Below are 24,672 nucleotides of genomic sequence, written 5' to 3' on the forward strand. Positions count from 1 at the left end.
TTAATGCATGCTCTGATCAAAATAACGGTGACTCGTAAGTTACGCTGACTGAGCGCTTACAATTTGAGTAACGGTTCCCCTGCATATTTAATAATACGGTCCTAACCGACATATAATACATGTATACTAAGTTTAAAATCACTGACATAGTAAAGCGATGTTTTGTCGGTTTTTTCCCGATTTTTTATCCTATTGCCTTAGCTGCCAATTTCGATAAACTGTATTTTGCGCCATCAAGTCTCTGTTTTCGATTGTAATAGACTCCGTCCACACTGACCCGGGTAAGTTTGAATACGGAGAAATTTGAAAACGCCGGGTAAAATGTTTTCCGTCCACATTTACCCTGTTAAATTTGAAAGCGATATCCAATTTGGAGAGCGTTTATGAAAAGCTCCCTTTTCGGTGACCAAAAACGACGTTTTAGTGTGGACAGTTGGCCTTTCCGTGTAAAAAGATGCGTTTTCAAATTTACCCGGGTCAGCGTGGACGGGGCCTTAGTGCACATGCAAATGTACGCTATATCTTCATTACTTAATAACAAGTCAACCGTAAAAAATATCTTTGCTACCGTTGTGTAATCAAGTGGTTCATTTTAACTCGCAACTGAAAGGTTTTTTTATAACAAGAAATTATAGTTTTTCTTAGTGATTTTAAATAGTAAGTAAACTAAAGATACAAAATTGAAAACGTAACGTGATAATAACGTTGATGTTATTTATTTGTACAACTAAAACACTACATGTACGAAATATCGCTTTGTCCGAATACAGAAAGAAAACTGTTTCCTATGACATTTATAAAAAAAAAAAACTAGCTTCTTTGTAATCACCAAAAAATTAAGCTATATAAAAATCAAAGTCATTTTATTTCAACCATATCTCAATACTTTATTATCGACCATTGTATGTATTCGCCATTTTTTTTTTAGTGTCCGGTAAGTAAATACGGCGAGGAAAAGACTTGTACATTGTTCTTAATATTTTAATGTAACTGACATTTTTCGAACTTGCGGAAAATCTCTGATGCTAGTAGCTTTCTCTATCTTCTATCTTTAAAAGCTACAAGATTATTCCAGAACAGCAAAATAAAATACTAAATATCCTTAAAACACCTCAGTTCCTGGCATGTTTGCTTTAACCCGTCTTATTTCTGGTACCATGTCAAGGTATATCTATTGTTATCGATCTATGACCAGAGAATAAGTTTACTTTTCTCGGTCATATTCACCCATGGAAGTGTAATGTGAAATATAAAATGCATATCTACACCTGTACTACTGCTTGGCGAATATCGGTGGGCCGGTGATAATAAGAGTTTGAAGTTATATTGGGTTCAAAGGACAATCGACGAGCCATACAGGTGAGTGCAAAATGTCATTTTTGTGATACAAGTTATATTCATTCAATATTTTTTAAGCTTTGAAATTATTGTGAGTTGCCAGTTGTGAGTTAGTGAGGCGCGTTAGTTTCCGTGGCTTGAAAAAGTATTTATTTTTGAGATTCGGGATACAGATATAGGGAAAAATTGGTATTAAACGAAACGCTGCTTCTGCGTTTATGACTTGATGAACCTGGCCATTTTACCCGCGATCGGTTACCATAAATAACTGCCCAGATTAGAACTTTCATTTATAGTACGTTGGTAGCCTTCTTTAGCAGTTTAATTTTCAGTTAGCTTAACTGGTCCATGTAGACAATCAAGCAAACATAAGAACAGTGCAAATTTTGTTGATGTAAGTCTGTCATACATTGAGTGACTACGTTCATCAACTTCTCCACAAATGATCACTTTAAGTCAAAGTTATCTGTAAGATAAGAACCTGAGGCTCGAATTTAATTTTACATTTCGAAAACCAAACTAATTTAAAAATTCAATTAGTGTCATGGGGGAAACCCAATAATAAAAATTGCAATAGAATCGGGGACGAAATTCTTGGGAGCTTTTTTGATTTTTTTTAAACTCTAGATCTCTAGGATACGATCATCGGAGTTTTTAACATTGATGAATTCTGACCGCAGTACCTACATAGCGTCAAATCAGACATAGTATAATTATAGTTCTGTAGGTGCATGTGTCAATTTCATGGCTACTTGTATTAAAATTGCATCTCCATTAACCTGTCTGTAAAAAAAAATGGCTCACAGTATTTTCTTCAGTTTTAACCTTTATTTTCTCAGTTTTAAGCTTTTTTGAACAAATTGTGGCTTATTTTATTATAAAGACTACGATGGTTTCCTAGGAACTAAAACACTCGATCGCAGGCACCGGTTTTAACCGCCTAATTTTAGGACTTGAGTAAGTAGTCTTTACTTTAAGAAGGCTGCACGTTATTGATTATAAAGAACAAACATGTGGCTCTCAATATTACCAAAAGTAATTATGACAATAGAGCCAGGAAAGGTAAAAATAAGGACAGCACAATAAATTAAACGCTAACAAGAGATATAAAAATAGAAATATGAAAGGAAGATAACAGTACTAAATTATATAATAATTTATATAATTTAGCGAGTTTCATAAGATATTGGTAAATCGTCAGTTGTTTAATTCCAATAAAGTTATTTGGTAAATAATTCTGGTAAATTTCTGTGTACAAGTATTTTACAGGTATTATGTACATTGTTCTCGCCAGAAATGAATATGAAACTTCATTTTCTGCTCGTTTGGAGTGTCCTTGTATACTGCAATTGTTCATCGGCGGTTCGTGGTGTAAAGAAAGGTAAGGTCAAAATCGTCAGTTGTTTAATTTCAATAAAGTTATTTGGTCATTTGTACGTGCAGGTTTCAAACCACGAGACCAAATGTTCTCATGTGGGTTCTAGTCGTATATTTTTTATAGACCCGAGGTAAACTGCTTTATTTGACTTGCACAAGGAATAAGTAGCTTTCAACAACGAAATCAATTCCGATCTTCACGTCAAACGCTTTCCTTTTTTCACAATTTCACGGAATATAGACAATTTTATATGGGATTATATCGAAAGCTTTCCTTGCGTTTCACTCAACTCACAGAGTGAACACTGCGCAACAACTTGGCCTCTTCACACCACCACCTCGTTTAGATCAAACTGAAACGTTCACATCATCCAGTCGATTTATAGTTTAAGAAAAAAAAAAAAGTATTTTGGTTGTTTAAACGCTACGCAAAATGCGACCGGTGAACAATACAATGGAACTTTAATTGTTTAGCTATTGATACAGTTTGGGATAAATATAAGGAAATCTCGCGCACGTGCAGTGCAAGCGGCGTACGCACGGGCGGACAATTCTGTGTAGGTATGGGGCTCCGTTTGCGTGCGTTTCGGCGTGTACTGTAGCCTGCACAACAGGCGGTTTATTTTGCGGGTCGAAGCGCGAAGTGCGAGTTTTTATTTTGCGGGTCGCGTGGGGGCGAGCGCGAAGCGCGAAGGAAAAATAAAGAATAAACCGCCTGTTCTGCAGGCTACGTGTACTGCAACGACGCTATCAACCACTTGACGCGGATGTTTAATACGTTCACATTCCCTATATAATGCCATCCCAGTTCCCGCAAGTCTATAGAAAAAAAGCATGAGTAAGTTTCATCGTTAACTCTGTCGTTTTTTTTTTCTTTGTTTAGCTCAACGTACCACAATTAATCATGAACATTATCATTTACTTGAGAAGCATCCTTCTTTGAAGAAGTTAAAGAAACTTCATTCACTCAAATCCCACTCAAACTCGTCAACCACTTCAAATCAACTTTTCGTGAGGAATCTCCTTCCAAGACAATCGGCCGTAAAAGGTACATGGATAGACAGTTGTAGTAGACACAGCTATAACGGGCACAATTCATATATGAAGTACATGTATACATAACAACAACAACAAATCAGTGATTTGGTTTATTCCAACGGAGGCCTAATGATTAGCTCGATGAATTGTACTCTGGAACGAGCTTTCGGGCCTCTCTTATACGAGAGAATTCAATTCTTCCTTCCCGTCCTAGAGATCCAAGAGAGAGGGGAGGGGGGGGGGGGGATGGAAATACTGCTTGTCGCCAGGTTAATGCTACGGGTATAAACCTCGGCCTAATGGGACACTAGGCTCTAAGTTTGACTTAACCTTTCACCTTTTCTTATTTTTTTATTTTAGAGTGTAAAACTCAAGTCGATCTTGGATTCCTAATTGACGGTTCCGGGAGCGTAAACCATTACGGTGCAGGAAATTTTGACCGATGTTTGGAGTTTGTAAAATCCCTCACGAGGGCGTTTGTTATTTCTTCAACGGATACAAGAGTTGGAGCCATCGTCTTTTCTTCTCGAAGCCAGCTTCAATTTGATTTCAACCAGTATACATCGCACGAAGATGTAGAGGCGGCGATTGATCGCATTCCATACCCTGGCTATAGGACGAATACTGGCGTTGGATTGAAATTGTCGGGAGAAAAACTATTTAACGACGTCAGACCTGGTGTACCTCGTGTTCTTGTCGTTATAACTGATGGAGCTTCTACCGACGATGTTGCAGCACCTTCTGAAGCACTTAGACAAACTGGAGTTATAATAATCTCAGTCGGTTTGGGAATTGAGCGACGTTTAGCGAGATTTAAACCACAACTTACTGCCATGGCGAGTGAGCCAAAACAGGAACACGTGTTTACAGCTGATTTTCCACAAATGCAGGATATAGTTACTGCGATACAGGACAAATTATGCCAAGGTTAGGATAGTCCAGTCCCTGAACCCTCCCTTCTCGTGCCTGGGTCCAACCCCTATAAAGGGCGCGCGGAAGAGAGAGTTCAGGAACTGGACTAAGGTTAGGAATGATTGTTAAGACGGATTCCGCTGAAGAATCCAGCGATTAGTGCAAAAATAATTTGTCAAAATTTCTACTCATAGCACGGTAACATATTGTATACTATTTGATACATCTCACTGTAATTCATTTCTGTAATTGACCCAACGATTGAATTCTGAAAAATTCTCAAGAAAGTTGATCTCAAACCTTGTAAAATGCTCAAAACGCATGTTATTTTGTTTTGAACTGACGTGAAAGGACTCTCTTAGCTTAAATATGAGAGCTTCAAATTGACTAAACCAGGAAACATTCAGTGCTGTGGACGCAAACGTTTCCCAGTTTAGCCACGCTGGAAACATTTGCTTTCGAAACAAATTTTGCCGGCTTCAAAGAAACAAAAACTGTTTCTGCCTCAAGTCAAAAATATTTTTCGCTTCCCGTGCCCGTACACAAATTTGTTCCTGAAACATATGTTGCCTAGTTTAGCGAGCACGGAAGCAATATTGACTAGCTTGTGCGCATACGTGACCCTTGGTTCGGGGAACATTGTTTCCTAGTTTAGCGATTTTGGCAGCAAAACATCTTATTTGCTTCCAGCTAATTGAGCCAGCTAGAAAAGCCACCTAGGTCCTAGTTTAGCCAGGTCTTTGTACTAACCGCGTGGTCGCAAACATTTTACTTTGCGTTCAGTGTCGCGTCACTGCAACGAATATTTTTTCCTCGAGACGGTCACTACGGTATTTTTAATGAACTTTTCTTCTGATTTTACAGCTGCTACCAAGGCTGTTGAAGAGGGAACAAGTGAGTATACTTTCGTTACGTTGAATTTACTGAAAGAGGAAAAAGCCTTTTGTGACCCCTAAAGGAGGTCAGAAAGTGCCCACGACAATATCTAGTAATTTATCTTGAACGTTGTATGACTAGTGTTTAATATGGCGTCACTTGGCGTCCCATTACAGATCAGGTGCTGCTACCCGTGCGACGATTTTTGTGTGTGTTAAATTCAAACAAATTCACGGGAAATTAATGAAAAATTGTCAGGTAGACAAAGGAAAACTTCTCAAAAAAGCATCACATGATCCAAAATGGACATTTTTACATAAGACACCTTATGACGTCTAATTGATGCTTAGTTTTAGTTATTTGAACAGGTCTTTATATTTTTTTTTAGCAATATATCCTTCTCGACTCTATAACAATTAAATTTGCTAATATCTGTTCTTATCACTTGCAACGCTTTTTTTAGCTGAAGGACCAATCGCCGCTGCCCCTGTGGTTACAGGTATAGTATTTCGCTGAGATTCAAGGTGGTTGAAAGCTGGCTGATGTTTTCCTGTATAAATAATAAATACTAATACTTCCCCTCCCCGTCCCCGCCCCCTCCCCGCCTTCCCCGCGATTAGCTTTCATATTAAAGAGCCTTTTATTGAACAAAGAAGGAAATAACTTTTACAGAGCCACGGCTGATTTTTGACGCACTAAGAAACATCAACTAGAGTTAGAGTGCCTTCACCTTACAACCTAGGCCTTCAGTTCAGCCATGATTGTTTCAATACGTTAATGCATATTCGATGGAAATTGTAGACCTCTTGCATATAAACTGTAAGGTAATTATTACCTCTGAACTTTTCTCTTAGACAACCCCTTAAAAGAGACAGAAGTCCCCTCGACACTTCTAACGTAGATGAATCAGCCAATACTTTTGTTTGCTGAAAATATACTACAGGAATTACCTTTTTATGTAAGACTAAAGTAAATTACAACTGAGGACCCGTCCACACTGACCTGGGTAAATTTGGAAACGCATTTTTGTTTTACCCAGATAGGCCAACCGTTTCCGAAAACGGTACTTTTCAAAACGTTCCCCAAAGTAAGTAAATTTCAAAACGCCAGCTAGGTGGTGTAGTGTGGACAGTGAAATTAGGCGAAACTGGGACTTTTGAAAACGCTGACGTCAAATAGTCATGTATTCCCTAGCTGTCAAAACAAAATGTTTAATAAGCTTAACAATACCTCTGTGCATGCTTTGTAACTCTAGGTGCGATAAAGCTTATCGTTTTCAAGTTCACCCGGGTTAATGTGGACAGAAAACATTTTATACTGCGTTTCAAATTTTTTCGTTTTCAAATTTACCCGGGTTAATGTGGACAGGGCCTGAAATCTTCAATAATAATTGGAATTGGGTTTATTATAATAAATTTTTTACCCATCTGCTGTCCACCGAGTTTCTTGGCATAGTGTCTCGACTTTTGTTTGTAACCCAGAACACGTTATCTGTTTCTACAGCAGGTGGCCTCGACCTGGCGATCATGGTGGATGCATCGATGAGTATAAGAAGCAGAGCAAACTTTCAACTTGTTATGAATTTTGTCACCAATGTCTTCCACACCTTTCCTCTCGGGGGTCGTGTCAGATTCGGATTAGCTATCTTTGGTTACCGTGTTAAGGTACACACCAAATATATACATGTGAGGACTCCTATATGAAACGGACGGGGATGCTCGTCGGAAATTTTGAAAAGAACCCCTAAAAGAGACCAATCTGGGTGTGGCTCAAGCTTTTCTTGACCCCTAAAAAGATACCAAAAAAGCTAAGAATAGAATTTATATTTGTATACTCTTCGTGTGTAACCCTAAACGAGACCATCTTGGCTAAAAATCAAGCATTCCCGTCACTTTTATATGCGAGACCCCCGGGGAAAATTTAAACAGGCGCACCGGCCTGGAGCACAGGATAAAAGCGTGATTGGAACAGGCAATGTAAATAGATGAATTATGACCGTGAACCAAACTATGAGGGAGATCGGTTATTTTTCGTTAAATCAAATAATGAACAGATAACAGTAGTATGTTTTCAGTGACGAAATTGAGTCGTAGTTTGGCTTTCTTTTTACCTTTTCAAAAAGGAAACAAGGAGTTTCGAGTATTATACAACGTTAAATATTTAACAAAATGTTTCAATATTTTTTCAACTACTCCAATTTTGAAACCAGGATTAGTTAGCCAATGTTGTTTTAGGCTGCCCTTTAAGATCATTGTGTTGTGCTCTTGGGCAAAATTGTTTTTACTCTCATAGTGGCTCTTTTCAATCAGTTGTATAAATGGGTACCAGATAACTAGTATTGGGGTAACCTTGTGATGAGCTCGCATGCGATATCGTGCGGGATAGAAATATTTCTTGTCGCTTATGCTAATGAAACCGAAATAAACTCCGGCGGTGTGAACCGCTTGTCTCGCAGAAGGCATCATTTTTGTTTTTTTGTTTTTTTCTTAGATTGTATTTGGTTTTAATCAGTACACCTCCTTCTATGACATTGATGCTGAAATTGCACGCCTCACTTTGACTGGTGGAAGCTGCAATGCGGGTGCTGCTCTTTTGGAATGTAAGAAATCTCTGTTTGTTGGTGACGCAGGAGCGACAACACGAATCCTTCTCGTACTCATTGCGGGGCAATCTAATGATGACGTCACGAGAGCTGCTGGGTCGCTTAAAACAGCGGGGATCAAGACAATTGCTGTTGGAGTGGGAAGTTCATTTGCCCGTTCGCAGCTTTCTGCTATGGCATTTTCCTCGGCACACATCCTGACTACTTCCGTATTTGGTAGTTTAGCTGGCATCAGAGGACGCGTCGCCGGCCTTATATCACAAGGTTCCTGCGACATAATTTACTTACTTTTTGACCATGTTTTGTCTTTTCTTTTACTCATATAGCTACTACAAATTCGTTATTTAACTATACTTTTTATCGTTATTTAGTTAGTCGCGTCAACATCAGAGCAAGTGCAGCAAACACAGGAGGTGGGTTTGTGATAATATTTTTTTTAATTATTTCTTGCATATATTTTACAATTATTTCATGATCGTGCGTTGGATATGGAATGTCAGATAACCACGCGGTACGTAGGGCCAATTTTGCTATATCTATCTCATATCCAACTGAAACAATTGTCTTATTTAAGACACCCATGTAAAGAATTGCCTTCGCACGGTTGGTCAATCAGTTTCCGGAATTCGCAAAATTCCGCCCCATCAAAAGCTTAGAAAAATAAACATAAAAAATATACGTATTTTTAATAGTTAATATCTGTATATATTGCAATTAATTTATAAGCAAATTTTCAAATAGCAACCAAATCTTTATTGGCCTCGGTTCTTCACGCCCCGTTGCAATACTCTTTCAACACCGGTTACACAGCAATTGCCATTTTTTTTGCAGGAGGTTCTGACCTTGCGTTTATAGTGGATGCTTCGTCGAGTGTTAAAGGAGAAGCAAATTTTAGGCATGCTATGAGTTTTGTCACAGGCTTCTTTCACTTATTTGCTCGCGGTGCCGGTGTGCGACACGGATTGGTTTTATTTGGTAGCCACGTTCAGGTATGCTTCGATAATATGTTGTATGTTAAATTGTAAAATTCATTAATTATTAATGAGGGTGCAAACCAATCCCAGCACACTATTCAGATCACATGTACACAACTGTAAACCCCAATACAAATCAAACAATAGAATTAACTTTTGATACAGTCTCCTGCTCAGCTAATTCGTATTCATTAACTTTTAATACAGATCTCTACTGATTCGCATAACAATACTTTGCATTCAATTTATTGTTTTCATTTCACAAGTAGAATAAAATATTCGCGTCCGATCTACAATGGCTCGCCTGTCGGCTCGCCATTGTAAACGCCCATACAGATCTCCCGCTCATATTTTATCTACTACTTACAATTAGCCAGAAAGCAGGCTCCTGATCCGATCGGCGCGCGAAGCAAGGCGAAGAGAGCCTGTTCACAGGCTAAACTAAATTCTTCACTGGATATCTGTCTACAATTTTCTTAAAAATTAAAAAAAGGAGAAAACTAATCATGCGAACTTGGAATTTAAAACAATAAGGATCGGCGAGCATTTTTTTAGTTCGTCTAATAATTCGTCTGTGTATAAATGCGGGCAAACAGATGGATCATCCGTCCAGACGAACTATCTTCGTAATTCGTCTGCCAAGACGAACTAGCCAGATAGTTCGTCTGGACCGGATGATCCGTATTTTTTGCCCGTGTTTAAACACGGACGAATTATCAGACGAACTAAAAAATGCTCGCCTAATAAAAAATGCAAGTTCGTCCAGACAGATCAACCGTATCTAGTATAAATCGAGCCATTTAAAGAGGGAATCGACAAACAGTAAAAAATGATCAACTGGCGGCCCTCAAATGACAAATTAATATATGTAGTTTAAAGACTAACAGGAGTTTCAGTGTAAAGTATCATCATACATTTCAAGTCGTTATTTGTTTGTCTTTTGACTCGCCCTTTGAGCACGCCAAATTACTGCAAGACGCACACAAATGTACAACCATACCAGCAACTATGATGTGTAAAAATATATATGTATGAACACTGATATAAATAAGTACACTGCAATTCTTTCAAAAAGGGGTTTTAATTATGTAGGAATAATTAAGGGATGGTTTCTTGTAGCAAGCATGTTTTTAAGTTTACTGAGTGCAAAGGCAAAAATTCTTATACTACACCCTTGAAATCAAATGTATTCTGGATATTAAGGACCGTTTTTTTTTTTCACTTGTAGGTTGTCTTTGGGTTTGATCAGTATACCTCAGGTTCAGACGTTGATTCGGCAATTGCCAACGTTAGGCTGATCGGTGGTAACTGCAACGCAGCTGCGGCTATTAAAGAATCTAAGTCGACGCTGTTTGCCGGTAATGCTGCGGGGCGATCTCGTATTTTGATTGTACTCATGGCTGGAAGATCTTCAGAACCTGACATGTCAAGTGTTGCTGGGTCTTTGAGAGCGATGGGAATCAAGATTATTGCTGTTGGATTTGGTGGTTCGTATGATCGGTCACAGCTTTCAACGATGGCATCTTCTTCGTCCCATATCCTGACAAGTTCAACATTTAATTTGGCTGGGGTTTCCCAAGGCGTGGGTGCCCTAATAACGAAAGGTACATGAAAAATAAAATAAATGTGAATGAAAGGCAATTGTACGGTGAATTCAAAATATCAGTGTGAAGTCAAAATTATCATCTGAGTGACTGGACTCAGTGGAGTAAAATTCAGGGAGTAAAGGAGCGAGTACGGTAATTTAAAAATCGCTCAAAAGAACAGCGGGATGCCAATTTTAAATTACGAGCACGATTACTCTCCGAGTAGCCTGCGTCGCATCCGAACGTGTCACAAAACCTCGGTATTTAGTTCGTCTGCAACGCAGCCTACTCTCCGAGCTATACGATACGAGGTCCAATTTATAAATTAACCTTCTTATAAACAAATTTTAAAACAAGGGAACCTCTGAGGCCCTCTTTTGTGCAAACAGACTCGATGGTATATTTATTTAGTTCAACAACTTAGATTATAAGCACGAATAAAAGCTAAAATTCACCCCTCAAGTGCGCATAAGATTTTCGCGACAACGGCGTTCACCTACAGGTATCTAATTACAACAAAAGCTGTACATATCGAGATGTGAAGTTTGCATATCAATGCATTATCATCATTTTTTTTTCCTTTCAGAAAGCGGAATCATACTCAGAGGTGGTTCACTAGTTGTAGGAGGAGGTTTGTATTTTTCATTTCTTCTCGGCTTTCTTTTTTGGCAATATATCAGTTTATCATTATCCGATCATCACTGCAAAGAACCAAATATTCTAACACATTCTTTTGTGTGTTTATCCAATTTTGGAATAAGGATAGCATTCAGTCGCATTCTGGTTAAATACCATCTGCATGTAATAATCTTACCAACTGACTGACTGACTGACTGACTGACTGACTGACTGACTGACTGACTGACTGACTGACTGACTGACTGACTGACTGACCTTATGAGTCTTATAGACTAACTGACGTAACAACTTAATAACGAACTGACTTTACGTCTGACTGACCGAGCGGCCAACTGATATACTCAGAACCCTACGGTGTAATTAAAGTGCAATATAATCATATTGTTTGACGAAACTGCATTTATAACGTTTTGTGAATATTAGGCTGAATATTAGCTTGTGAAAAAAACAACAATTTCTTTTACTTCAATTTTCAGCCTGTAAAACTAAGAAAGTTGACCTCGCATTCCTAATTGATGGTTCTGGAAGCATAAACCACTATGGCGCAGGCAATTTTCAAAAGTGTTTGGAATTTGTGAAATCCCTAACAAGGGCCTTCGTTATTTCTCCAACGGAAACAAGGGTCGGGGCGATCGTCTTTTCATACCGCAGTCAGCTTCAATTCAGCTTTGATCAGCATAAGACACAACAAGCTGTGGAGGCAGCGATTGGGCGCATAAAATATCCTGGATATTCCACATACGCTGGTAGAGGACTGAAAATGACGGCTGAAAAACTTTTCAGCGACTTTAGGGAAGATGTTCCTCGTGTACTTGTTGTCATAACAGACGGGTTTTCCAGTGACGACGTTGTTAAACCTTCTGAAGAGCTTAGAGATGCAGGGATTATTATAATATCAGTTGGTCTTGGCACACACTACAACAAGGCACAGCTATTTGCTATGGCCAGTACCCCACAAGAAGAACACGTTTTTGCGGTTGAGTTTTCGCAAATGGCCAATGTAGTCAGGGCCGTGCAGGACAAGTTCTGCAAAGGTAAGATCAACACTATATTTGTCTCATCATATATATAAGCCATAAACTTTTATCACTCGCGTTAGAGGATCGGGTAAGTAGCAGTGCATTTCATAGACTTGCTCCAAGTCGACCTCGTAAAAATGATAGCGAGCGATATGATAGCGATAGCCAGCGAGCATACAGTTTTAATACATTGTTTATTTTTTAATTGTATTTTTTGCCTCGAACGCAGTGGAGCACTATTAAAGAATTTTGGAGAGTTTGACTCTTAGAAAAATCAAGCTCATTTAACGGCATATGTTATAAAACAAACGAACGCTAATGTAGCCACATCACACATCACATCAGCTTAATTTAAACCTCCTGATTATGAGAGCAATCAATATTAATCGTAATACATCGTCGATTATAATTCAAAAATTTAAGGTATATATCACGTCTATTCGCCATCTCACTGAGAATTAAATCGTTCAATTATTGTTTGGTTGCCAAACGCGTAGGTTTAGAGGTAAAGAAAGGGTTAGAGTAAAATATTTCGTGCGTAAGCCATCACATGTACACCCTCTGTTTTCTAGTTTACGAAAATGGTTTATTTGAAATACGGAGGAGATAAAGTATTATCATTTCAGGCTTTTAGAATAAAACGCCAAGTTTAACAAAGTACAAAAAAAGTAAAGTACAATTAGTACGACAGTTAAAATTTCTTGTTTAGAAGGTAGCAATGAAGATAGTCTTTTGGTCTTTTTTACAGATGCCACCACGGCCGTAGACACAGAAACAAGTAAGTTGGATTTTTACTATGATTTTGCTATAATAAATGTTTTGACGTCTGGACATGTACACTTTGATCGAATGTTTTGTTGACACGTTCCGACATATCATTATTCATCTTGTTAATGTTCTTGCATTGTTTCGTAATTTTGATGCGTCATGTCATTTCATTTAATAACCTCTAATATCTTGTCTTTCTCACGTCATTATTGTTTTTACTGCATTGCTTTGGGCGGTGTTTACGTATATAAATTATTTAATTTAAACTGATTCACCTTCTGCTGAATACGTTAATGGATTAATTTTTTTTAATCGATATGTTTATTTTAGCCGGGGTACAAATTGCTACTTCAGGATCCGGAGGTTAGTATAATCGTTACATTATGTCCTAAAGCCCTGTCTAAAGCGTCCAAAATTTAGTCACTCACAAAATGAGGTGGCTAAACGAGAAACAATGTTTGATGAAACATCGGAAAAAGTGTGCCAGCAAATTATTACCGCTGAAAGGTCGCAGTTATGTATTGGTTGCCTTTTTCTCCGCTTGGACTAGAATTGTTTGCAGAGGTGGCTAAATGATCAAGCATTGTGCGTGAAGGAGAATGTTGGATGAAAATGCTCCAGATTGAATATAGGAAAAAAATTAAAAGCTATGACGAGGGAGGAAGCTTGACCGTTTAGCCTGGGCTTTGGCACTTTTGATATTTAACACTTTAGCTCCTGCCCCTTCCTGTCACGTAATACGTGTTTCGATGGCTAGCGCTCAATCAAATATGGCGAACTAGGAAGGAAAGTAGGGGAAAAGTCATTGCTCAAAAATATAAGTCGAATCCTGCAACTGATATTAATTTTATTTTAAAATACGGTACTCACTTTCACGAAATAGGACTTCCAAAGTCTTATGAAGTAAAATAAATCTTAGCATTTCATTTGAGAAATTATGGATTGTTTTGATATTAAAAATCGCAGACCAACTTGATAAGTAATGTCCTGCACGGTAATCTTTGCATAATATATTGATATATTGATTTTAAACATTTGTAAAGCGCCTAGAGCAGGCCTGGATAGGCGCTATAAAAATATATTTATTATTATTATTATTATTATTATTATTATTATTAAGTTGCCTGCGAGAAACGCGTTTCGTTTCTTTGTTTGTTTTTTCACTTTCGAAGGTGCCGGAGGCAAGTGTTTTGGTAATTCTTGCTACTTGTTTGAGCGAACGGGTACGTCATGGACTAAAAACCGAGAAAGCTGTAAAGCCAAAGGTGGCGACCTCGTTTCTATGGAAACAGAAGCAGAATGGCAGTATATTAATAGCGAGATTCAAACTATCAATCTTGCCGGGTACAACGAATGGCACATAGGGTTAAACAAACAAGGACAACAGTGGATGTGGGTCAGCGGAAAACCGCTGACCATCGCCAAATGGCAGAGACATGAGCCTTCTGGTGACGGTGACGTGACTGTGATGGCGAAGGATTATCCAGCAGGGACTCAAGGACTGTTCAACGATCTTTCTGCTTTATCAAGAAAAGCTTACATCTGTGAAATACCCCATGGTAAGAGATCATGATAAGTTCCTGGAACATGTGATCCAATTACAGACTTTATAAAATGTCTGTAAAAATCTAATTTACATACATCGAGCTCGTTGTTTTGCTTGTTAATTTCAAAATGTTTGTAAATTAATTCTACAGACATTTTATGTGGTTTTCGGTCTTGTATTTAAAGGAAAGTTAGTAAAATGTCAGTAAATTCTAGCAACAAGGATTAGACGTAAACTAGAAGGAATGGATGAAGTATGAAATATTTGCCAGGTGTTTTCTTCAAAAGTGCAAGTTCGATTCAAATTAAATCTTCTTTACAAATTTGATTTAGCTTCCAATACATACGATATGAATTTAATTAAAGCATGAGAGCTGCTTCAATTTAATGCTAGCAGAAAACTTTTGCGGGACTTGCTTTAAACTTAACTTTAGTCTGTTTTTGTTATTGTTGTTTTTGTGTGTCGTGTTTCTCATATTAATATTTTTTTCTTTCAGCTGGCGGATTAACAGCAAAAGCAGGAGGTCAGTTTGAGTATTCTAGAATTTTATTAAATCGTGGAGAGATAAGAAAAAAACGTTAAAAAAACAACTATAACAAACTTTTTGGTTTGAAAAAATTATATTATGCATCCCCCACAATATAGGCAACAAAATAAGCTGAAAAGCTGTTGTTATTCGCACATGTGCTGATCCCAGGCTGATACAAATGATAATAACTTTTGAAATACTTAAAACGTTCATTTGATTTTGCATATTTTAGCATGTAAAGGCTACACTTTTCGGCTGTGTACAGTAGAGTTATCAGCTATGTCCCGAAATTGAAATATTCGCTTCTAAATGAAGGCCATTTTCTAATCTTTGCTATACCAACCACTAGTGGTTATTATATCATTGACTTTGCATTTGCAGATAAATTGAGGGGAAAGTTGCCTCCTTCTTAGAAAACTAGAATTGTCTATGAGCAAATTGATAAAAAAGAAATTGTTGGTGTTCGATGCGAATGAAATATAATATATAAATAAAAAAAAATCTCTATTTTTTTCTAATTTTTCAGAAGTTGCAAAATATGTCATGTCTCCTGACGCGAATTTGAGTGGGTGTTTTTAAGAAAGACTGTTAACAAGTGCCTTTTGCTGCGGTCGGCTAGGACGGAAATAATTTCCGGCAATTAAAACAAAATGAGGCTTAACTTAAATAATAATAATAATACTGTTCTTTATCCAGGGAGCTCACATCACCAAAGGTGTTATTCAGGGAGGCCCTGCAAAATAATAGTTCAAATTTAAAATTAAAAGATTAAAAAATAGTTTAAGAATTAAAAACGTTACATGATAAAAAAATGTATAGTATAAAAGTTCACAATTTTACAGTTGTTTCCTCGAGTCTTCCAAAAAATCTCCTTTAATGCATCATAAATTGTGTTTTCTGAATGACTCACTGCTATATTTTATGCTAATACCTTCCTCGCAACTTCTGTTTTGTAGCTGGTTGTGACCTGGCCATTATGGTAGATGCGTCATCAAGCATTGGCGGAAAAGAAAACTTTCAAACTGTTATGAATTTTGTCACCGCTATATTCCACTCATTTACTCTCGGGAATGGTGTAAGGTTCGGACTAGTTGTCTTCGGAAGCAGTGCCAAGGTATTGGACATATTTACATTTTAATATCAGCCAAATAATTGCTATCATAATCAATCAAATACTTTCGTGCAAAAAAATGAAGAACCTCAAGAGATATTCCTCAGTTTTCGTACTTTGTGATCTTCCTTCGCACGTCAATTGTAACATTTAAGGGACTTAATCATTATCGAAAGCCGACAGGATTACTTTGACATTGATAAAAATAATCGTCCTCGAGTAAACAAATGCATTGGTTTAAAAAAAAAATGCATTGATATTTGTACTTGGAAATCATCTATTCCTCTTGGAAAACCATTTTTTTCGAGCTTCGTTCTCGGAAAAACTGGTCGCTTCTCGGAACAAAGAATGTCCGCGAGTATAATTTGCATAATGAATACAAGAATCGATTGACCTCATATCAAATGATATCCAACTTTAAACTTTGCGCTATCTACCTTTATACATTAGCCTGATGATAAACGTAGCTTTCCTTAGTTTGGACCTTTTTGGAAACCAGAGTTTCCTATTTAATTTTAAAAGATTATCATTATGATGATATCTTAAAATATACAAACCCAAATATTAACTGAGGGTTAAAGATGAATTACAGTCCGTATTGCGCAATCTCGGCTGCAATGTTTATGTGAGCCTCACAAACAAAGCAAAACTAAAAATTACGTGACAAACTTACCTGTTTCTTCATTATTAACGCCAGATATCCTTGCAGAACAAATAATAACAAGTGGAAGAACCTTGACGCTATTTCAAACCGACGTTTCAGCTCATCGGAAGTTCTTGAACGAAGCGAACTGTAATGGCGGACTAAAAAACTTCATGTATGCTGTCACCGAAGTGTAACGTTTCAACGAATTCAAAACAAAAACGTAAACAAACCCCGAGTCTGCGCAGTACGGACTGGAAATCAGCTTTAATCTATACCATCTCTTTTGATTAAACTTTAGTCCGTTAGTATAAGCGAATACCTTTTATTAGCAAGGGTTTTGTATAGTTTCTATTTTTGTATAGTTTCTCTTCAATCAATCAATCAATAAATCAACAAATCAATCAATCAGTCAATCAATCAATTTATTAAAGTCATAACGCGGGACGAGGTTGCCCTCCTTATCCGAGCCAGAGTCTCATGTTTAAAGCGCATGACAGTTATTGAAATCAAGGATAAAACAAAGGGATTTAATATAAGTAATTATCAAATGCAATTTTCCTCTTGCAGGTTGTTTTTGGATTTAATCAGTATACCTCAATCAGCGACGTCGACGAGGCGATCGCAAGCGTTTCTTTGATTGGTGGTAGCTGCAATGCTGGCGCTGCACTCTTAAAATGTCAGACATCGTTGTTTGCTGGGGACGCGGGAGGACGAAAACGCGTACTACTTATACTTTTAGCCGGGGAGTCCCAGGATGATGTCTCAGCTACTGCCGGCGCGTTCAAGGCAGCCGGGGTCAAGAAAATTTCTGTTGGAATGGGTGGTTTATTTGTCCAGTCACAGCTAGCAGCCATGGCATATTCTTCGTCTTATGTGCAGTATGCTGCTTCATATAGCGGATTGGCTGGCATTCGCGATGGCGTCTCCGGGATAATATCGGAAGGTGCATATTTCACAATTTCCTAACAAATCATATCTAAAACAAAATTCTTGATTTTGATTGGGTCTGCGCGCGCTTATTTTTCGCGTGATTGGCGCCTGATCGCGTGGGTGTCAAATTCCAAGTATCCAAGCAAGTTATCTTTCATTTTGTTACACATTAAAGGTACCAAAAGACTTCCTTACCTCGAATTTTGTTGCTGATACAATTAAACAGTATTTGAACCATTTGTTTGTTATTTTAAATTGAAATTACTGAATTGTACTCCACTCGCTCGTATTACTATTATTTATGTTTCTTTTTGTGTCACGGCTTTTTTTTTTAATTGTTTGTTTATGAGCATAGCTATAAAATAATTAATGTACTAAATTTTAATTCATTATTATAGCTGGTGCCATCAGTATTACAGGAAGTACAGCGGCTAAACCAGGTATAAAAGATCCTTTTCCTTAATTTTAAATGTCGCTTGACTTAATTTTACTTCTGTTTACGCCTATAAAACACATTTTCGCCTTCCTGCAGCTACGGTGGCCCGTAAGTGCCATCCTAAATAATATTAAATAACACGTTGGCTTAAAGAAAAATATTACATTCTTTGGATCCAAAGAATGTAATATTTTTCTTTAAGCCAACCTGTTATTTAATATTATTTAGGATGGCACTTACGGGCCACCGTACGCAGCTGCAGGTATGATAAAATAGATCGCCAGTCGTAATATTTTAGCAGAAGATCGAAGTTAACGTGTTTGTAGTTTGGTTTATAACTTTCTCGCCGCAACTCACAGTTAGTCTTCTACGTATACCGGATGGTTTTTAATCCATCTTTCAGACTTTGTACCTTAACATTTTCTTTAACACATTTTTTCCTTTAGTGAACATTCTGTTTAAGATCTACCTTTATTATACCACTTTATAATTACAAAATATTATTACGTTTTGGTAGACAAGCAAGAAAGCATTCTCATAAGTTGATTTTAGTTATTGGTCATATAAACTATTTGTAGGAATGTAACATATAGGTTATATCATTGGTATATCTTAGCGAGCAGCTGTCATGCTGTTGTTGAGTTTTGTCTATTGTATTCTTCTTCATATAATTGTTGATTGTATCATTTGCAGGTTAAAAAACTTAAAAGAAATTTTCCATTTTATCAAGTTGAGATAAATGAATACCATCTTGTTCATGTTTACCAAATTTCAATATTTACATCATGAGGTCGAAAAAATATAGCTCAAACATAAGCAGCGACACCTCTAGCACTCTTGTTGTATTTATTTTGTAGGTGGATGTGACCTGGCATTCTTAGTTGATGCATCATCAAGTATCGGCGGAGAACAAAACTTTCGACTTGTTTTGAATTTTGTCACCAAAGTTTTCCACTCATTTAGTCTCCGTGATGGTATGCGATACGGATTTGTTGCATTTGGTAGCAGCGTTAAGGTAATGCATCATTTGCTCTTGTTTTTTGGTTTTCTTATAATCATATCGAACGGTAACACCAAAGAAAATGTTTCTTTGGGATATCCAAACACCGAGAAGAGAGTTGAAAGTACGACACAATGGAGTTTTTTTACGAAATTCGAGGTGTTTGGATAGTCGATGAAACACTGTCTCGAGCGCCTGATATATCTCCTCAATCGAAACCAAAACTACGAAGTAAATGAACAAAAAAATCTATGCTAATTTATAGTGGCTGATCAACGGGAGGAGGCCGGACCCCACCTTATTTTTTGGCAAAATATAGGCCCGAAGGGCCGAGGAAAAATAACTTCCAGAGTGGGCCCCCTCGCCCCCTCCTTGTTTTAGGGCCTGAATGATCAGTCCCCAACTTATAATAAGCTTAAGGTCTGTCTCTGCTGCTGATTAAGGCCGGGTTTCCAAACCACATTCAAACCTCGTTTGTTATATTCTAAAATAGGCTCTTGTATGACGCATTTTAGCCATATGTACTACCTTAATTAAGTAAGAGCTAAGGTTGACCCTTTGGCAATTAACAGTCAAGTTGTTCTAAATTAAAATACTTGGTTTTTCTTTTTTTTTTTTCTTCCTTTTTTGTGTAGATTGTCTTTGGGTTTAGCGAGTACACTGCAATGTCCGACATTGACTCAGCTGTTGGAAGCACCGAACTTCTCCATGGTACCTGCAGTGCCGACGAAGCTCTTTATCAGTGTGGCACCGAGCTCTTTGATGGTAGCTCTGCCGGTAGATCTAAAGTTCTCATTGTTCTAATGGCTGGAAAATCGCCTGAAGATATTTCAAATGCTGCTGGGTCGTTAAAAACGGCTGGAGTCAAAATGATTGCTATTGGAATTGGTAGTTCATTTTCCCAGGCGCAGCTTTCAATCATCGCATCGCCTCTTCTGACCTCCAACACATTTAACGGTTTATTGGGCATCAGTGAAAGCGTGTGTTCGCTGGTATCTCAAGGTACATTTGACGTTGTACGTTTGTTTGCATTTTGTTCCTTCCATCCTTCGAAGTCATTTCGCATCTAGTTTGGATTATTTTCCTCTTCTTTTAAAATAAATGCTTTCTAATAAACATGTTTTCCAATTAAATTACGAGTCCGCGTTTTTTTATCAGCTAATAGTCAACGTGGCGCAGCCAACTTGACTATCGCTCATAGAAACAAGGGCTAGTAGTCTAATTGTTTTAGTAGAAAGTCTAAAGGATTGCAGTCCAAAACCACTAATATTGTGCACTTTGAAGAAAAAAATCAAGAAAATTTACCGCTTAAAGAAATAGCGAATAGAAAACAGTGGGAGAACCAATCAGATTCGCGGATTTCCAATAGAACACAGCCGAGTTTCTACTAAAATTCATGACTATAGTATAGCGTCTACAGTTCCTTAAAAAAAGAATTATAGAATTCCCAGTATAGTCTTCATTTGTGTCTTAAAGTTTCTTAAAGCATCGTTTGCGACAATGAAAAATAAATGAAAGAATAACGCTATTATAGGTGACGATGTTTTTAAAGGCTGCAAAAATATGAGAAATGTAATGCGATTATCTCTCTTTTAGCCAGTGGCATCAAAGAGAGTGGGACGGCACTGGCATCTGGAGGAGGTTTGTATTGCTCATGTTTATAATTGTCACTTATGTGGATGATCTCTGTTATTATTATGCTTAAAGCTGTTCACCTATTTCAAAAGTAACCTTTTGGAATTAGCTTAAGCTTGACATTGCCGGGATAAGCTCCGGCAAGTATGGGCCACTTGGCTCTATGCTCCCCCCTTTTCAACTGCCAGGCGTTACTCGCCTAATAATGTTACTCGCCCCGATAACAACGTAGTACATAACTTGCAGTGTAATTATCAAGACATAGGGAGGCCTTGTTATATCTAATCATATTTTATTTTTTAAATTCAAAGTAAATTGTAATTTATTTAATTAATTTTTTACTTTTTAACATTGTCAAGCGCCTTTGAACGTATGGAAAGGGCGCTATACAAATGATTATTATTATTATTTATTATTATTTCTAACTCCCCTTTAGCTTGCAAAACTCAAGTAGACCTTGGATTCCTAATTGATGGTTCTGGAAGCATAAACTACTACGGTGCAGGCAATTTTCAAAAGTGCTTAGAATTTGTCAAGTCCCTTACAAGGGCTTTTTCCATTTCTCCTACGGGTACGAGAGTCGGAGCGATCGTCTTTTCATACCGCAGCAAGCTTCAATTCAGCTTCAACCAGTTTAAGACGCAACAAGAGGTAGAGGCGGCAATTGGTCGCATAAAATACCCTGGGTATACCACCTACGCTGGCAAAGGTCTAAAAATGGCCGGTGAAAAACTTTTCAACGACGTCAGAAATGGTGTTCCGCGAGTACTTGTTGTTATTACAGACGGAAGATCCAAGGATGACATCGAAAAAGCTTCTGAAGAATTGAGAATGTCAGGAGTAATAATTATATCCGTTGGATTGGGAACGCACTTCGATAAAGGACAACTTCGTGTTATGGCAAGTAGTCCAAAAAAGGACCACGTGTTCACAGTTGATTTCTCTCAAGTGCTTAACATAGTAATGGCAATACAGGAAAAGACGTGTAAAGGTGAGAACAAATATTGGTGGTTACCATAAAAATGTTTAAATGGCGCATAAATGATGATGATGATGATGATGATGATGATGATGATGATGATGATAATGATGACCAATACTAGTTTCCGTACAAAGCGTAAATGCTCCACTTCAAACAAACACTTGAGACAAATCATGTTTGCATCAAAAGTGTAAACAATGATAGTCAACTTAAACACAGATCGCAAACTACTTCTATTTTACGCCCTCGATGATTGCAGACATTGTATGCAAAGACTGAAACATCTGTCCTACTGACAAACTTGAGTCCAACAGTCTGTGAAGATATTGTTGTCTTGGAACAGTTTACTCATAAAAGCAAACAATGACAAAAACGCCTTCCCGAATTGTCTCAGACATTTTTCTGCTGCCCTTCATTCGACTACCCTTCGAATTCCCTACCCACCAATATGTAAGTTTAATTTTAGTTACCAATTACAGTCAACTCTCTCTAAAACGGAAACCGTCGTGACCGGCTCAAAGTGTCCGTGGTAGAGAGGTTTCCGTCTTAAAGGGAGTTTAGTTACAGTAAAATGACTGAAAAACTGCAGTGACGGGACCAACAACAGGTGTCCGTCTTGTTGAGGTGTCCGGTAAGAGAGAGTTGACTGTACTTGATAAAAACGTGATTCAGGATCAGGAAATGTGTACAATAAACAGTGATAGTTTCTTCTTGTTGTACAAGCGTACTACGTTCACTGAAAATTTTATTCTTTTGTCCTTTTTTTAGCTGCCACGACGGCCGTTGAGGAAGGAACAAGTGAGTGCGATTTTCTCTGTTTAGTTGAACATGCTTTGCATCCAATGATTTTTCATAAATTGTAGTACTGAGGATGCTTTATCCTCCTTCTAAGCGTTTTCCTGGTGTTTTATCCTTCCTGATATCTTGCGTTTTAGCTAATTTAAAATCCTTTTTTTAATTTTAGCCGATGGAATAGGCTCTACCACAGGGGCTGGAGGTAAGAACACCATTATACTCATTGGTGGTGTATACTGTGCTACAGCGGGCAATATTGAAGTCCAACTCACTGCAATTATGCAATAGCATACATAAAGCATTTTCACTGAGATCTTTATATAAGAGACATAATTATATAGTTAAAAAGACCAAAGGGTTTGTGTACTAAATGTTTAAAAATTTTAGCTGGGAGATGTGAGTTTATATTAACTTGTATCAAACGAATTTCTTTTCAATCTTGTAGGACCCAGCAACAAATGTTTTGGAAATTCCTGTTACATGTTTACTAAATCGGGTAAAACATGGACTGAGAACCAAAACAGCTGCAAAGATAAAGGTGGTGATCTTGTTTCAATGGAAACGGAAGAAGAGTGGAAGTTTATCAATAGCCACATCCAAACCCTGACTCTCGCCGGTTCGAGTGAATGGCACATAGGTTTGAAAAAACAAGGCCAGAAATGGAACTGGGTTAGTGGAAAGCCGCTGACCATTGTCAAATGGCAACAGCAGCAGCCATCTGGTGACGGTGACGTCACTGTGATGTCAAAAGATCATCCTGCAGGGACTCAAGGGCTGTTTGACGATCTTCCGGATGGGACCGAAAAAGCTTATATCTGTGAAATACCACGAGGTTAGAAATTATCATCAGCAATCAAAGATATCGTCGTATTCTTAAAGGTTACTGGATTTCAATCAAGGACTGTTCAATAATGTCCCAGAAATATAAACTAATAATAATAATAATAAAGCATGTATTTATGAAAGACCTCAAAATAAGTGAACATAGTATATAGTTAAGAAAAAATATCAAAATCCATTTCTTGCCATTTATTTATAACAGTTATAATGTTCTTAAAATAATGAAAAAAATTATAAAGCATGCATTTGTGAATAACCTCAAGATAAGAAAACATAGTATCTAGTAAAGAAAAGATCAATTTGTTAATTATTTATACCAGATACTTATTGTTTAGAACAAGGCTAAGCGTCTCCTTTGTAACCGTGTCTACCACACATTCTCATACCCAATGATTTTGTATTATTATGCAATCACCAGTGTATATATTATGAGGAATGGTGATTGAAATCGTTTCACGGTATTGTTTTTTTTTTCAGTACCCACCACCAGTGTCAGTAGAGGAGGAGGTCAGTTTCAACCATAACTAAACATAAATGCATTTATAATCAAATCTTTGTGATTCTTGTGTAACTCAGAAGTATAAATGCATGATTCATCTGTGAGTTTAGCTATAGTAGCAATAACACAATTGATTAATTCCGTTGTCATCGCGCACAATCATTTTTATTGACGCCCACTGGAAAAGTTTCCTCATGTCACTAAGTAACTGGCTACTGCTTATGCAGAGCTCCATTTATTCCATTCCGCCTTCCTAATATAATTGTATCATTGTAGTATCTCTACTAGTGGAAATATATAGGCAGGCAGAGAGGATCGAATGAAGCTTTGCATAAGCAAAAAATAAAGCTTTCAAGGCCTCATTCCAAGTCTTTCTCTTTCTCCTTAATGGGGTGGCAAAGTTACGTCACCAGGGCTGTAACCAGATCTCTGCAACAGATGATAGCAAAGTTCTTGCTGAAGGTTCTGGGTGACATTTTTCATTAGGCATTTCTTGAGAAAATCAAACTTCTTAAACTGGAGATTATTTTCCGACAAAACAAATTTTGTTTTTAATTTTGGGTAGAAATCTAGACGAGGCAACTGGCTCGTCTT

The 24,672-nt window shown here is 37.5% G+C and overlaps 3 protein-coding genes across 3 annotated transcripts in view; all 3 read left to right on the forward strand.

The window, feature by feature from the left end:
* The first annotated feature begins 2,634 nt into the window (after nucleotides 1-2,634).
* Nucleotides 2,635-6,442, forward strand: LOC144656561 (vitrin-like). Its single transcript, XM_078516783.1, has 6 exons — nucleotides 2,635-2,719; nucleotides 3,599-3,763; nucleotides 4,114-4,680; nucleotides 5,530-5,559; nucleotides 6,005-6,040; nucleotides 6,396-6,442. The coding sequence occupies exons 1-6, from the start codon at nucleotides 2,635-2,637 to the stop codon at nucleotides 6,440-6,442; spliced, it is 930 nt and encodes a 309-aa protein (XP_078372909.1).
* A 625-nt stretch (nucleotides 6,443-7,067) lies between these two features.
* LOC144656563 (collagen alpha-3(VI) chain-like) overlaps nucleotides 7,068-24,672 on the forward strand; it is a 24,507-nt gene continuing 6,902 nt past the window's right edge. The window contains exons 1-12 of the mRNA XM_078516785.1: nucleotides 7,068-7,205; nucleotides 8,032-8,407; nucleotides 8,515-8,556; nucleotides 8,975-9,132; nucleotides 10,346-10,721; nucleotides 11,290-11,334; nucleotides 11,819-12,376; nucleotides 13,110-13,139; nucleotides 13,460-13,492; nucleotides 14,302-14,688; nucleotides 15,172-15,198; nucleotides 16,161-16,318. Coding sequence (XP_078372911.1) covers nucleotides 7,068-7,205; nucleotides 8,032-8,407; nucleotides 8,515-8,556; nucleotides 8,975-9,132; nucleotides 10,346-10,721; nucleotides 11,290-11,334; nucleotides 11,819-12,376; nucleotides 13,110-13,139; nucleotides 13,460-13,492; nucleotides 14,302-14,688; nucleotides 15,172-15,198; nucleotides 16,161-16,318 — 2,328 coding nt within the window. The remainder of the gene's footprint in view (nucleotides 7,206-8,031; nucleotides 8,408-8,514; nucleotides 8,557-8,974; nucleotides 9,133-10,345; nucleotides 10,722-11,289; nucleotides 11,335-11,818; nucleotides 12,377-13,109; nucleotides 13,140-13,459; nucleotides 13,493-14,301; nucleotides 14,689-15,171; nucleotides 15,199-16,160; nucleotides 16,319-24,672) is intronic.
* LOC144656248 (cochlin-like) lies at nucleotides 16,395-24,103 on the forward strand. Its single transcript, XM_078516485.1, has 11 exons — nucleotides 16,395-16,427; nucleotides 17,529-17,904; nucleotides 18,290-18,331; nucleotides 19,185-19,342; nucleotides 19,963-20,329; nucleotides 20,924-20,968; nucleotides 21,399-21,953; nucleotides 22,713-22,742; nucleotides 22,909-22,941; nucleotides 23,185-23,571; nucleotides 24,057-24,103. The coding sequence occupies exons 1-11, from the start codon at nucleotides 16,395-16,397 to the stop codon at nucleotides 24,101-24,103; spliced, it is 2,073 nt and encodes a 690-aa protein (XP_078372611.1).

The sequence above is a fragment of the Oculina patagonica genome, chromosome 6 (genome assembly GCF_052425735.1).
Source record: "Oculina patagonica isolate OP01 chromosome 6, crgOcupat, whole genome shotgun sequence".
Lineage (NCBI taxonomy): Eukaryota > Metazoa > Cnidaria > Anthozoa > Scleractinia > Oculinidae > Oculina > Oculina patagonica.